Source organism: Protopterus annectens, chromosome 5.part0, assembly GCF_019279795.1.
Source record: "Protopterus annectens isolate FY-2018-M chromosome 5.part0, PAN1.0, whole genome shotgun sequence".
In the NCBI taxonomy this organism is placed as follows: Eukaryota; Metazoa; Chordata; order Ceratodontiformes; family Protopteridae; genus Protopterus; species Protopterus annectens.
Genome location: NC_056735.1, coordinates 957,068,856 through 957,085,692, shown reverse-complemented (window position 1 = coordinate 957,085,692; position 16,837 = coordinate 957,068,856). Strand labels below are relative to the sequence as shown.

The 16,837-nt window shown below is 39.3% G+C and overlaps 1 protein-coding gene across 1 annotated transcript in view; it reads right to left on the bottom strand.

Annotated features, from left to right (window-relative positions):
- LOC122802295 overlaps positions 1-16,837 on the bottom strand; it is a 1,020,490-nt gene that overhangs the window by 357,113 nt on the left and 646,540 nt on the right. The window contains exon 9 of the mRNA XM_044071943.1: positions 6,377-6,577. Within this exon, the coding sequence (XP_043927878.1) occupies positions 6,377-6,577 (201 nt within the window). The remainder of the gene's footprint in view (positions 1-6,376; positions 6,578-16,837) is intronic.

Below are 16,837 nucleotides of genomic sequence, written 5' to 3'. Positions count from 1 at the left end.
GGGGAAGAATGGAGACCTATACCTAGCAAGCAGGGCAGCCCTGCACAGGAAAGGGACCCCCAGTACTGCTCATGGGACTAAAGGAACCCATGGTGGGCAGCACAGACTGCCCCAACAGAATCCACCAGTAGCAGGGGAAGCCACTAGTTCAGGTACACACCCAGTAGCTAGGATTAAATGTTTTGAATGCAACCAGTGGGACCATGTGGCATACAGATGTCACGGAGGCAAGGTGGGGAACCAAAGGTGAGGGAGCCAGTAAGTGGGAAAGACAAAATGCCAACAGTAGGTTGTCTTGAAACAACAGGGGTATGGAACTACCATCTCGCAGATGTCCTGAGAGGGAAGGATTTGGATGAGGCAGTATTATGTACTCATGCAGTTACATGCAGTAAGGCTAGGAGACAAGCATGTGGGTCTGGTAGCCTGGGGGAGACCCAGACAGACTGCATACTTGCAGCCAAGAATGCTGAGGTGGTTACTTCAGGGAGTGAGCTATGCTGTAGCAGTGAGACTGAATGTGAGCCACAGCTGCTTGTGGGTACTGCTGTTCCCTTGGACAGGGTAACTGCAAAGGTAGAGGTGAGTAGTAGTACCCAGGCTGACAGTGAGGCACCACTGTCAGAGGATGCCAGACTTCCTGTGGAAGGGGAGCTGGGAAGGGTTACAAGGAGAGACTTGAGACCGGCTCAGCTCCCAGACCCTACATTGCAAGGCCTGAGGCAGGTAGCCAGGGAGGCACCTGGTTCTCAAGGGAAGGGGGATCTGTATACTGGAACAAAGGGTTACTGTACAGAGAGTGGACCCCTGAGGGAGGGCTAGAATGTGAGAGAGTACAGCAGTTGGTAGTGCCTAGAGCTTACCGTCTGGCGTTTCTAGCCATAGCCCATGATATTCCCTTTGAAGGTCATATGGGCATAAAACGTACAAAGAGGCGTATTATGCAACACTTCTATTGGCCTGGAATTTCAAGAGATGTAACAGGGTACTGTAGTAGCAGTGCCAAAAGGTAGGCAAGGCAGGAGACAAGGTACGAGCCCCTTTGATGCCTTTGCCTGTGATTGAGGAGCCATTTCAGAGGGCAGCTATGGATATTGTGGGTCCTCTGAGTACCCTAAGTTCCACAGGGAAAAAGTATATCCTAGTGGTTGTAGATTATGCTACACGATATCCTGAGGCAGTGGCGTTGTCCTCCATTGAGGCAGAGAAGGTGGCAAATGCTTTGCTAGAGATTTTCAGCAGGATAGGTTTCCCAAAGGAAATACTGTCTGACAGAGGTGCCAATTTTATGTCAGACCTGCTGGCTTGTCTGTGGAAGTCCTGTGGGGTGAAGCACATGAAGACCACTCCCTAGCATCCCCAGACTAATGGTCTTGTTGAAAGGGTAAACTGTACAATCAAGTCCATGCTACGAGCATTTGCAGATCAATTTAAGAGGGAGTGGGACAAATATTTGCCTCATCTGTTGTTTGCTTACAGAGAGGTTCCCCAGGAATCAACAGGTTTTTCACCCTTTGAGTTGCTGTATGGGCATAGGGTGAGGGGACCTCTAGATTTAATTCGAGATGAGTGGGAAGGTGAGTGTGAGTCTCACAAGGAGTCTGTTGTGGCACATGTCCTGAACCTCAGGACAAGGCTCAGGGAACTCATGGGCCTGGCCCAGGAGAACCTAGCAGAAGCCCAACAACAAAAAAAGGTTAGGGCAGCAGGTGATGGTTCTCATTCCTGTCAGACACAAGTTGCAGGCAGCTTGGGAGGGATCCTACAAGGTGGTAAGAAAGGTAAGTGATGTTAATTACATGGTGGAAGTGCTAGGCAGACGGCAGGGCACAAATTGCACCATGTTAACATGATGAAACCTTACCATGATAGGGAGGCCCTTGTGCTGAGCATTTGCAGTGGATTGCAGGAGGAGTCTGAGCGAGATCTTGTGACTGATCTCCTCAGTGAGGCTCGGGCTGACACCTCAGTGGAAGGGGTAGCAATGTCCCAGCAGCTATCTCCTACCCAAGTTCAAGAAATCCAAGCAGTGTTGCAGGTGTTTGGGGGCATGTTCACCGGGAAACCAGGGAGCATTCACTTGGTGCAGCACTGGGTGGATACACGACCCCAAAGACCTATCAGGCAGGCCCCTTATATGGTACCTGAGAGAGTCAACAGACTCTGAGGGAAGAGGTACAGGAGATGCTGGAACTAGGGGTGATTCAAGAGTCCAACAGTCCCTGGGCCTCACCAGTAGTGCTGGTGCAAAAGAAGAATGGCAGCACCAGGTTCTGTGTGGATTATAGGAAAGTAAATAGTCACACAGAGGCAGATGCTTACCCCATGCCTAGGATAGATGAGGCCCTAGAGCAGCTGGGTGGGGCTAAGTATCTTACAACCATTGATCTTACTAAGGGTTATTGGCAGGTGCCCTTGACTCCCAGTGCTAGAGAGAATTCAGCCTTTGTGACTCCTTTTGGTTTCTATGAGTTCACAAACATGCCCTTTGGGATGAAGACTGCCCCAGTGACTTTCCACAGGCTTGTAGATCATATCTTAGCAGGAGCAGGAGGGTTTGCCCTTGCTTACATGGATGATATTGCTATCTACAGCCATTCCTGGCAAGAGCACCTTCAGCATGTCAGGGAGGTGCTGGGCAGACTACAGAGGGCAGGGCTGACCATTAAGCCGAGTAAATGTCAGGTGGGAATGGCAGAGGTCTCCTACCTAGGACATAGAATGGGGAGTGGTAAGATAAGGCCAGAACCTGCCAAAGTGGAAGCCATTCATGCATGGCCTGCACCTGTTACCAAAAAGCAGGTGAGGGCATTCTTGGGGACAGCAGGGTACTACAAAAAGTTTGTTCCCAATTATAGTGCCATAGCTGCTCCCCTCACAGACCTGACAAGGAAGAACAGGCCAGATAAGGTAGTGTGGACCCCAGCATGTAAGCAGGCATTCCAAAAGCATGAGGAAGCTTTGGGAGGACCACCTATGTTAGCCAGTCCAGACTATAGCAAAGACTTTGTTGTGCAGGTGGATGCTTCAAACTATGGAGTGGGGGCAGTACTTAGCCAGATTTCTTCATAGGGAGAAGAGCACCTAGTGGTTTATCTCAGTCATAGGCTCCAACCCAGGGAGGAATGCTATGCAGCAGTAGAAAAGGAATGTCTAACCATAGTGTGGGCACTACAAAAACTTCAGCCTTATCTGTATGGAAGAAAATTCACTATGATGACAGATCACAACCCTCTAACATGGTTAAACAGAGCCAGTCAGCAAAATGCCAAGTTGCTAAGGTGGTGTCTGGGGTTGCAAGCATATGATATGTCAGTGCAGCATCACCGTGGGAGTAGCATTGCCAATGCAGATGGGCTCTCAAGACGGGGAATGGGGTGAGGTACACCCAAATAGACCGGATACTCTCAAGCGATGTTTCTCAAGGGGCACTTGAAAAACTTGCTTGAGTTCCCGGGGGGGGGGTGACGATTGGGGAGAGATGGGCAAAGGCTGCCAGCCTAGTCAAACAGAATTTGATATATAATTCTGGCATTTGTAAATAAATGTAAAATACAGGCATGTTTTCTTGAGTGTAAAAGAATATTGTGAAATGTGGAACTGCAAAATATGTGACAACATTGCACTCTACTGGCCCAGTGAAGCATGTTGTGACCCTTTCATGTTAGAATTCGGCTCCAGTGCATCTGGATGAAGGTTTCATGCCCATTGTTTTAAGGCTAAAGTTTATGACCAGAATATACATGTGGAAGGTGCTTTATTGCTCTGGTTTCTGCTACAGTGTATATGTGAAATGCCTTGTATTGTTTTAAGTTTCTGAGCAGGTGTTAGATTGCAAACTAATGCAGTTTGTGGCCTGAGAAGTCAGACCAGGTGTTAAGATGATGCAATATGAATACTGGAAAAACGATGTAATTTGAGAGAGCCTTAGAGACATGTTTGTTAGTAATATTTAAATACTATTTCTCACAAGAGACTGGAAGCATTTTGATCTTGGATATCTAACTCAGCACTCTGCCTAAGCTCACATGTAAGTTTCTAGCACTGTGATTTCTTGTAGGAATAGTTAAAGCTAGTAAAGATTAATTAGGTATTTTTCTTTGAAATCAGACCTGTCCTACTATATTATTTTAAGTTTCTGTGTGATCTCTGAACTATTAGATATCTCTGTGGTGTAGTAGTTTTATCTTTTGTTTTAATTATTTATTATTAAATATTTTAAAACCTTCTACCTGTGGCTGGTTTATGTAGAGATAAAGTATACTTTAGAGTACATTATATATTTATAGAGTTTATTGTAATAAGCCCTTCCAATAAGCCTTGAGACTGATTAGTCATACTACCACTGGATTATAAAATTGCACAGTAATAATTGGACACCCTTTCAAGGGCCTTTTAGTAACTGATAATTAACTGGGTGATGGCAGGAATTACTACCGTATGGTCTGAGTAATAGGGGCACAGCTGGAGAACCTGTGCCTGCCTTTTCCCAGGAAAGTCTGTTTGGCTGTATAACCTCTTTTCAAAGTGTGTGTGTGTGTGTGTGTGTGTGTGTGTGTGTGTGTGTGTGTGTGTGTATGTATCAGCTACCTGGGCAGAGACACGAAGCACTGGTTGGACAGAGAGGGTACTGGAGGTTTTAGCTTGCCCAGTTAGACTGAGACCTGGCCCTATAGCTGTGCCAGTGGGGAGTCTTATTGGGGACCTGGTGAGCAAAGGAGCAACCAGCCCCAGACTGACTCTGATCTCTGTGTGCACTTAAGGGAAATTGCACTTTACTGTGTGTATTAGTTATCCTTTCCTCTCTTCTATGAGACGACCTCCCTGGTGTTAGCGGTGAGGATTGAGGCTCCTTGATTGCTGGGCCAGGGCATGGTCTTCACAAAAACAAATAGAAATCATAACATTTTGTAAAAAAATACAAATAATGCAATATAAAATATTATTAGTTTGTTCAGCAAAACTGATTAGTGCACTGGAATAAGGCTGTACATTGCTAATGTGCTGTTCCTGCAATCCAGGACTTTATTCTCTCAATCTCATTTGCTTACAGTGTGTCACCCAGCAAATCACTTAACCACACAGTACTCTCAGATATCACCCCCACCCTTTGAAAAGGGAGACATGTCCAGTGGGTTTACCAGATTAACAAATGAATACAAAATATAAAACAAAAATAAAAGTTAAAACTGCTTAAATGCCTGCTTGAATAGATCAATTAATTCACTCACTCATTTTCCAATTTGCATTTTATCCTTTTCAAGGTTATGTGGAAACTCAAGCCTTTCCCAGTACAGAATGAACATAAGACAATTTATCCTCAGTGGAATACCATTTAATTGCAGGACAGATGCATACACATGCACATGAGTACACACACACACGCACACCATACACAATCACCTGAGCAATTTGGAGGATCAGCAACATACCTACATGCATATCCTTGGGATTTCAGAGACAAAACACACAGCAAAAAACATACTGATGCATAGTGAACTTGCAGGCTCTGCACAGCAGGCATACCAAATGGAGAATAAAGCACAATGAAGCAACAGTCCTAACTGCTGTACTAATGGGCCACTCAGCAATATTTTTTTCTTTTGTCAAAATTTAAATGTTAATGTAATGCAGTGATTCGTTCTTGAAGGAGACAGAATTTTACACAGTAGGTGCTATACAGAAAAATACCTAAAAATGGGACTAATGCTTGGTGGGATTATCGAACTACAAAATGCAGATGATTGGATAAAAAAACATCTAGTTGACAAGGAAAAAAGATAGGTGGCATAAGTATGAGTAAAACTTACACTTTTCTGCAAAGACACACATACATACATACTGTTACTTTTCTTTTGACAAGGCAAGACCCATTCACCAAAATTGCTTGTTTTCAATGCTGATGCAGGAATATTGGACAGATAAGCAAGCTTTTCAGAATGCACATTGTACACATACAGGCTGCAGTTATCAAAGTCAGGTCAACAAGATACAGGTTGTTCGCAGTTCACTGACTTAATCAGCTGAACTATATTACAAGCCAGCCTGATGTCAGATAATAAGAGTGAAACAATAAGTGGATGTGACCTTCCTTAAAGCATTGCTAGCTTTGCACATCAATGTGGGGTATACCTTGACAGCATATGAATTTTGAGTACAATAATGCCAGTGAGTTATTACTGCCATCGACCTCTTTGAGTGAAATTCTCCTTGATGTAGCTTAAAACTATTCTACCAGGCAGAAAATCAAAACTGGAGTGATGAATCCTGAAGTACCAGGAGCAGGAAATGTGATGAGACACACACACTTGAAATGTTTCTTGAAAAATTAGTCAGTAACATTGGTCCAAATAAAAATAAATCTGAAATACAGTACCTTGTCTCCACCAGCCAAGAAGAGATCCACTGCAGCAATGTTTATGCCGAGTTTGCAACACAGACCAAATAACATCTCCCTAACTGAGGTTCCAGCTTGGACTGGCAAAGTATAGGAGGCTCCATCAGGAACGTAAACTTGACACTGCTTTGTACATTTGTCTTTTTCCACTGCAGATGTATGCACTTTGACGTTTTCACACTTACGTAAAAAAAAAAAAAGAAATGCATGTAATAAACTCTTACTTTAAAGGCACATAGTAATGCATATATACTGTTTCTACAAATGCAGACTTAACCAGAAATCAAATTATTGAAAAAGAACATTTTATCAAATTTTGCTGTACTGTTACTAAACTAAAACATCATAACACAACCTAAAGATGCTTCCAGAGTGAGAACCTGTATACCTCAGACTCATAATCCTGTACAGTCAATAGGTTCATAGATAGGTTCATAGATTAGTACTAGGCTAACTGCCCTTGTGGGTCATTTTCAGCCTAGCCAATTACCCCATGTGAGAATCAAACCCTGCACCTTATGTTTGTAAGGTAAACACCTTAACCATTATGACAACCTCCTACCCACAACAATCATGCAGGTCTCGAACCCAGGACCCTATACACCATAGTCACAGTAGTTAACCACCAAGACATCACAGAAGTAACAAACTATCCAAGTTACTCAGCAAAGCAAAAGGCAAAGGATGTTACTGTAAGTGAGGTAACCCAACTCAGCTGTTCTGCACCTACAACAATAAACTGATAACAGAAAGAAATCTGAGCTCATCTTCTATTCATTCTGTTGGACATGGTATCTCCTACATTACATGATAATTACGGGTTCATTATGATCCAATATTCAATAAAGAATCACTGATCACCTGCAATAACATTCATTTTGTGCTATACAGCTTTCAAAGCAGTGTAGCAACGTTTGCTTTAGTCATACCAACAGGGGCAGGAGGACACCATCATGTGGAATTCTAAGCTAACATTTGAAGCCCCAACTATAAGGTGTACTAATACATGGTGGGTCTCAGAAACAAACAGCACAGTGTAATAGGTAAAATATCATGCTGAGTAATGGCATGATGCAGGGTAGGGATGTTTCAGAGACACAGGTAGCATCATCACACAAGTAAGAAAAATTGCATGGTTGGCATCATATACTAATGACAATGCAAGGATATGGAAATTGCTAACATTGTGGGAATGAGCCCAAATGCAAATGAGGGTAAACAACATGGAGGAGCAATTCAGAAATGTATAAAAATATATAAACATTGCATGATTAGCAGAGGCCAACAATGAGTTTGTACTCTACGGTTTCTCAGTAAAGAGTAACACTCTCCAAACTACAGTGCTGGAAGCAGCAACCATAACAGCTGAATAGTTCACTTTTAGTTGTTGCATTTAGCTAGTGTATATGAACGAGCACTTCATCATCCAGAGTCAAAGAAGGATTCAACCGTGCCTAACATATCATCACTTCCACAACATGTGGACAGAGACACCATATAACAGCTGGTAGACATGTATTGTCATCACATGGAATCTCACAGGAAGAGTGGAAAACTGATATGTAGCTTTGACATTTCTTGCTACAGGGACCTTCCAGTAACCATCAGGTGACACTGTGGGTATATCACAAGCATCTGCCTTAAAAATAATACAACAGTTCCTTGGTTTTCTGCTGAAGCACGTGGAGCATCATATCTGGCTCGAAAAGAACAGACAGCAGGGAAAAAAATACAATGTGCACATTCAACAAAATAGCATTTATTCCTCCAGGTTCTAGGAGCTAATGATTACACTCATGTTCTATTAAGGCCCAGTCTGGTCCACAAAGACGACATTATATCAGCCAGAAGGGTTTCTATTTCATTGCATCAACTGCCAGGTAATGTGCAATGCACAGGGTATTATGCACTATGAATGTGTGCGCCACCCACGCAATTCAAATCTACCCATGTCTGACACGTCTGACCTATACCAGAAATTTGTGTGGTATGACTTCCCACAAAGACATCTTACTGACAACGCCGGATATGCCCTGGAGCTACCAACAGACAACCCACCGAACATGACTAAGACACAATACAACACCACAGTGGCAAGAGACTCACATCATCATCAAGCATGTGTTTGGAATGCCAAAAACCCACTTTCCACACCTATATTCTTCTGCTGGCACACTACAGCAACATATTCCAGCAACCTCCAGCAAGATAGCCACTTGCTTGTGTAATTTCACATAATACAGTGGTAAGCAGACAACTACAGTACAAAGTGAATGGAGTACCAGTAACCCAAAATAGTTATATCAAAACTGAACTAAATACATGGGTTCAAACCTAAAAATTAGTACAGGATATAACTTAAATCTCTAACTTTTTTTTATTAGGAAAGAACGGCTGTAGAGTCAAAAATTCCTTCAAAAACTTTATTTTGGCTCGTATTAGTAGGATGTAATTCTTCATAAAGTCTTCAGATCTTAACACACTAATTAACCAGTCACATTTACTTACAATATTTCTCAAAGCCATATTATGAAAAATGGAGTATACTGGTGGTAGTGCCAGGTGGGAACAGCAGCCAGAAAAATGGTAAAAATATTTGGGAATAGGGTTGCTCCAATGGAGTAGTAAAATAATTCTGGAAAATGAAGTTGGTGAGGGAGACTATCCAATGGGGTAATGGAGGTGCAACTTATCATACCACTAGAAGGGATGCAGCTTTGAACAGTGACTGTGGTGTAGAAGATACCATTACCAGCCAATAGAGGAGGGTCTGAAGTAAGCCAATTTCAGTGTTTTCAGGTCCATGCAGGCAATTCTACAGTACCAGCCAGTTCTGTGGAAGACATGTATCTAGGTCAGTCAATCTCAGTCTAGGAAAAAAATGGCTAATCAGTGAGAGGGACTGTCATATTTGATCAAGAAAGCCTGCCCTGACATTTGGTACCTATTTTGGTGTTACTAATAATGTGAATTTAAGTTGTCTAATTGTTTAATTTCTCCAAGTCGTTTGGGTTTCTAATAGCATAATGGGAATGGACCCTATTCCTAAGTCAAAGTATGATTAAAGTTTATGACATTAGTATTGTTTTAATCTTTGATGTTAGCCAAAAGTGTCTTCACAGCACCCACAGTGTGCCCAGAATTTACTCTTTCTGCAATTCATACATTGTTACATGTATTGGTACCTTATCTAAATGCAATTCATACAGAGTTACATGTACTGGTACCATATCTAAATACGACTGTAGATTATTTTTTATGAGATCCATTACTCCTACTGCTACTGAAACTGTCTGGGTATCCTTTTTCCACACTGCCCTCATTTCTGCCTGCAAATTCTGTATGACTTTGTGTCTCTTTGTATCTAAGACACTGTAATTACTGGGTGTAGCAATTTCAATGATCAATGCTACTTTTGTCTTCTTTTCATGAACTACTATATTTGTTTTTCTCACATTCGTTTTTGAACTGTTGGTAATGGGTGATCCCATGTAATATAAACTTCATTTCCTATAAATGCTTTACGGCTCATGTTTCCAATGCTTCTCAGCTACTTCAATATTATAATATTTAGACAATCCTCAATGCAACAGTCTTGCCCCATTATTATGCTTTTCAGTATACAGGCCTTCTGCCACTAGTGTGTCACATCCAACAAGATATGCGACTGTTTCCAATTCTGCTTTACAAAACCTGGATTTCTCTGTTTCTCTGACATGTTCAATGGGCTTTGTAAACCAACATTTATGTAATCTATTATTCTGGGTCACCAACATTAAGCTTTTGACTTAAATTCACCTCTCCTTAATCATTCCTGCATTAGATCCTGATTGACATGAGGTTGTTCCAGGAGTTTTCTGTACTTGCAAATATATTTATGCATTTTGCACATTTCTTGCCTTCACATCTCATCCTTCACCTTATATTCATTCTTTTGTTTTTTGGCACATTCAGTTAATGCCTGATTTTTATCTACTTCTGGTTTGATTTTCATTCCCATTTGACACTGATATGCTTCTAATAAATAAATCAGGGAAGTCATTTTAGACTTGTTCTTCTCATGTTTGAAAACTTTCACTATGTTTGGATCTTGTGAGGTCATCAGATATGTATGCAGTTCTATGACTGCAGATCTATACATACAATCAAATTTGAGAAGGTGCATACCTCAATATATAATCGTGGTATACACTGATTTTTATAAATCATATGATAAGCACAAAGCATTTTTCTTCATTTCCTGTCCAACTGATCCAAAACCTTTTGGGGCCAGTCAATTACTCCAAAACTGTAGGTATAACAGGAAGAGCAAACTGGTTTATAGCTTGGACGTTGTTCCTAGATGTCAGGGCTGTGCTCAGTATTAATTTTGTTCTTCTAAAATATTCCTTACTAAGTTTTATTCACATTTGTTCATGTTTTATTGTTGATCCTTCATCAATCCCTAAATATTTATACATTTCCTCTTGCACAAGTTCATTAATAGCACATTCCTGTCCCAGACTGATATTTTCTTGGTGCTGCCGATTTTCTGCTTTAAAGGTTGCTTTTGCACATTTATCAAGACCAAATGACATTCTTATCTCATCTGATAAAGTTTTGACCACTTTCAAGTTGTGCCTTCATTTCCTCATCTGATGAACTATACAGCATATCACTCAACCTGGAAACAGCAAAAATCTGGACAAAGGCCCATGAAAAGTAGGTACAACTGGCCAAATTTCAGACATATTAACATAAAATTTGTACACATAATCATGTAACTTCACCCACTCTAATGGAATTGTGGGATACCAACATAAAAATTGAAGTCACTAAATCATAAATAATGCCAGACATTTCAATTTCAGACTTCATATCCCTCAGAAAAAAACATAATAATACAAAACATGTTATTCTAGCAAGCTGGCAACTACCTGAGTTTACAGGAGCAATATTTAAAATATGTCCCTATTTTTCAGGCTTTTGCCCCACCATTATTTTTGGCTTTGTCCAGATTTCTTCTCTGACAGACTGAGAGGTATGAATGGGATGCAGATCAACATTTTAACTCACTTTAACACTTTAAATTGTCTATGTTATCACAACAAAGGAAACTACAAACAGCACTTCAAGAGGTGGACCTTAGTTAAAGGCAAAAAAATAATAAATTGACAAAAAAATGTTAAGTGCTTTGAAACCAGTTATGTTATATGGGATGGAGACAGTGGCATTGACAAAAAGGCAGGAGTCAGAGCTTGACGTTGCAGAGTTGAAGATGTTAAGATTTGCACTGGGTGTGACGAGGATGGACAGGATTAGGAATAAGTATATTAGAGGGTCAGCCCAGTATGGAAGGTTTGGAGACAAAGCCAGAGAGGCAAGATTACATTGGTTTGGACATGTGCTGAGGAGGGATGCAGAGTATATTGGGAAAAAGATGCTAAGGATGAAGCTGCCAGGTAACAGGAAAAGAGGGAGGCCTAAGATAAGGTTTATGGATGTGGTGAGAGAGGACATGCAGGTGGTTGGTGTGACAGAGCAAGATGCAGAGGACAGGAAGAAATGGAAACAGTTGATTTGCTGTGGCGAACCCTAACGGGAGCAGCTGAAAGAAGAAGACGACTCTCTTCACTCTGTCTTCATACTTTTGACATTTGCTCAAAGGTCCTTAAAAACGAATTTACAAAAGTCCAGGACAGGTCTCAGTCTACAATACATGCAATTTGTTTCCTCAACCCACGTGAAGCAGAGCAGTCAGCTGCCTATGTTATAGCAACAAAGGAAACTGCAAACAGCATTTCAAGAAGTGGACCTTGAAATGAAACAAAAAAGTCCAAAAACCACAAAATCCATGAAAACGCTCAGCAAACGGATCCCTCTCCAAAAATATTTATTGCAGATAATCCAAATCACACGGAAACCAAACAAAAACTCCACCAAGTGAGGATTAAGCCACCATAAGCACTTTCGTCCCCAAAAGTACACATTAACATGGAACTTCATCAGATGGCAGCAAAACGACATCATATCCTTTAAATACATTTGTTGTGTGAAATCACTCCCCCCAGAAAAACAGATAAAAAAAAACACAACTTGTGCATTTTAAAAGTCAGCCATTATGAACAATCAAACCATAAAAAATATATATGTATATAACTTTTAAAACAGGCATAAAGGAATCAATAAGAGCCGGCAAATCGACTAAAACTGTTTTATTGTAAGCGCTTTCTGCAAGGTGCTTACCTCGCCTTCTTCAGACATACACACAGAATCAATTAAGCCATCTTAAATAGGCAGAGTAATTATGTTGATTAATTACCTTAAACTTAATTAATGATTTAAAGATACATAGAATCAAACCAAAATGTAATGTAAAACTTTATAAAAACACTATTGTTAAGTAAGTAATAATAACCTAAAAAACACAGTATTCTATTCTTCTAAAAATGTTGGAATTCTCACGAAGCATAAGAGGATGCATGGAAAAACCAAAGTACAAAATAGAGGATGTACTAATGACAGTGAATAGCGTTTGAACATACTTTTAAACACTTTCAACATCAATAAACCAACCGTCTATTCTAACAATACAAAAATATAACTTAAACTTATTATTTTAATAAAAATTATTAGTAAATACTTCCTATAACTCATCAATTAATATATAAGTTGACAATTAATATTTAAGCACAACATTCACTCAACCATAACCATATTTAACAATATGTAATATAGTCAAAACGTGAACTATCATCTTTTAAGGGCTAATAATTTCAAAATACATCTAACAGAGATATATTCATTTAATCCAGAATAAATATGGGCTCTAGTCTTGATCTGCCACATTAATTCATCTATTTCTAAATGTATTTGCCAAGGCCCCCCCCCCAATGTCCTGCGCTCTATGTTGCAGGATGGTAAACTTAAAACTATGTCCGGGGTGGTCTAGGCAATGTTTAGCCAATGCATTGTTAGTGTCTTTCTTCAGGATGGCATAACAATGTTCGTATACACGTTGTTTAAATTTTCTTTCAGTTTTACCTATATAATAAGCTTTACATTGGGAACATAATGCTACATAAGTGATGCTCTTCGTGTCACAATTATGCCTACCACTGATCTTATAATTTCTATCATTAATACATACATAATTAGTGACACTGATGAATTTACATTGAGAACAGGAACCACATTTGAACATACCTATGGGCCTATTCATCTGTGGTTTCCTTTTAACTTCTAATATAGCCTTTAAATTACGCCACCTCCTGAAAGTGATCTTTGGTCTTACACCCAAAGTTTTCATCAGTGTTTCATCACCTTTGATGATCTCCCAATTTTTGTTAAGAATATCTCTAATAAGATGGTAATCAAGGGAGAATGTATGCAAAAAACTAGTGTGATATGTACCAGCATGTTGCAAGTTGTATACTCTTCTTTGATCTACTAAGCTATCTTTCTCAGAACGACCCTCCATATTATTGATCCCTTCTTTTTTATTCAATAAGGGTACAAAATGGCCTATACCCCTCTTAAAAACCACTTCTTTCTGAATATTTATAACCGTATGGTATGGATATCCCCTACTCAAAAACATATTCATAAGATTTGCACATTCGGACTCTAAATCAATATTGCAGTAACCATTCTAGCTGCCCTTACCATTTGGTCCTTGACAACGGCTTTCTTTTGATGATAAGGGTGATTACTAGAAAAATGTAAGAATGTGTTTGAGTAGGTAGGTTTTCTATAAATTAAGCTTTTGTATCTTCCATTTATCTTGTCATTAATTAACAAGATGTCCAAATAATTGATCGAACATTCGCTTATCTCGTAAATGAATTCCAAAAACCTAGTAGTTTGTGTTATTTGTTCAATAAACTCTGGTATCAGGGAAATGTCACCCTTCCAAATACAGAACATGTCATCCTGGTATCTAGTATACCAGGAGATATTGTCCTGGAACATGGTGTTAGTAAACAAAAAATTGTTCTCCCATTGTATCATGACCGCATTGGCAAAGCTAGCGCCACAGGGAGACCCCATGGCGACTCCTGTTCTTTGCAAATAAAATTGGTTCTCAAAGACCATAAAATTATTGGTCAAAACGATTTCAAGCAAAATTTCGATCAAATATATAGTGTTGTCACTGGATTTCTTTCTTAATAAAAAATCCCTAATCCACTCCAAACCAATTTCTTGTGGAATTACAGTGTAAAGATCCTTGATGTCAATTGTTAAAAAACAAGTATCCTTAAGATATACTAAATTGTTAATATTATTCAGGAAACTCCATGAATCCTAACATATATGGGGCTCACTTTCTACTAAGGGTTTGAGGATATGGTCTATGTATTTAGCACAGCCATATGTAACAGACCCACAGCCATCAACAATAGGCCTGAAGGGAGGGTTATTAATGGTTTTATGTATCTTTGGAGAGCCAAATAAAGCTGGTGTTCTAGGTGCTAACATAGTTAGATATTGGTGCAGGTCTAGATCTATATAACCTTCTAAAAATAAGTCATTCAGCATGGATTTAATCTTTTTATGCACTGAATTGACTTCATTAAGACTGACCTGCATATATACATCAGTGTTAAGAAGTGTATTCATACTTTTTACATATACACAATGGTCCATGAACACCAGACCTCCCCCCTTATCAGGCTTCATGACTCTTATGTTACAGTCATTCAGTAGCTTTAAAAATTCTTGTTCAGACTGGCTAGTATTAAAATGATTACCTTGTTGATTTCTCTTGTTGTTAGTTGCCCAAAAGTCCATCTCATACATTCTCTCAAAGATGTTAAGACTTGGATGTAAGGGGGGATTAAACAAACTAGAGACTCTGATAGTATTAGTCATACAAGAGTTTTCACCAAAAAGCAGATCAAGATTCAACTTTCTGACAAAAAGTTTTAAATCAATAACCATCTTGGCTATGTCCATATTCTTTCCTGGAACAAAAGTTAGTCCCTTAGACAAAAAGTTCACGATTTCTTGTTCTACTTCGAGGATGTTGTAATTAAAAATGTTAAAATCACCCCCTGAACTTATATAAATACGTGGGACAGAGCCAAAATCAAAAGATGATGCTATCTCCTCCTCTGCCTCCTTCTGTTCCTCGTTTGCGTTTGGTTCTGGTTGGGTTGGCGACTGTTCTGATGCCCATTCTGGTTCCTGCGAAAACCCTGCTGTTCATGTCCATCATTAAACTCCACACTATTGTTGACATTACAATTGTTGTTAACACGCCCATTTTGATTATTCCTACCATTATTGGTGTTGTTAGCCCTATTATTGTTATTCCTGTGATTATTATTATTTATGAGCCTTTCACTTCGCCTTAAAGGCTGTGTATCATTGTTAATGTCAGCGGAATTGTCAATGGGAGAGTCTTGTGGATTTTTGCTGACATTATCACTGTTCCCATTATATGCTACTCCATTAGAAATGGGAACCAAAGTTGCTACCTGCGGGGGCTTAGGATAATCTCTATTATTTGAATAATCATTTAAATCCCTTGTTAATTTTTTTCTTTTTCGTAAGCAAAAGTTTGTCCATTGTTGCTTCTATACTAGAGAAGATCCTGCAATATTCGTACTTATATCTTGAAAAATCTTTATGCGTTTTAATGACTTGTTCAAGGTTAGTTAAACCAGTTTTCATATTGTGGATGTCATTATTATAAAAATTAATAAGAGATTTAAGAAATTCACATCTTTGGCGTTCAAAAAGTTCTATTACTTCTTTGTGGAAAGTGCAGTTATTAACCAATCCAGCAGGGTAACGCCATTGGCGTAAACCTTTCGGTATCACCTTCTTTTCAATGCATTCTTCCAAATAGGAGACTTCAAGTTGCAACTTCCTGCACTTGTATAATTTATTGTCAAAATCATTAATCAACATAGACAACGATACTTCATCTTGTTGTTGCGTGTCACAAGGTGAATTGGTGTTTGAATTAAGTATGCTATTGAAAAAAAACATTGTTATTCAGGAAAGATGCCATAGACGGAATTAGTTCTTCCTAATTTACTACTTGATTATTGGCACAATGGGCATTAGCATTGGTATGCTCACTTGTATTGTTAGCCACCACTGTGTTAAAGTTGAAATTGGGATTATTACCAATTCTTGTGTCGATATTTTGGCTGTTGTTCACTTTTTGACTATATTACATACTGTTAAATATGGTTATGGTTGAGTGAATGTTGTACTTAAATATTAATTGTCAACTTATATATTAATTGATGAGTTATAGAAAGTATTTACTAATAGTTTTTAGAAAAACAATAAGTTCAAGTTATATTTTTGTATTGTTAGAATAGAGGGTTGGTTTATTAATGTTGAAAGTGTTTAAAAGTATGTTCAAACGCTATTCACTGTCATTAGTACATCCTCTATTTTGCACTTTTGTTTTTACATGCATCCTCTTATGCTTCGTGAGAATTC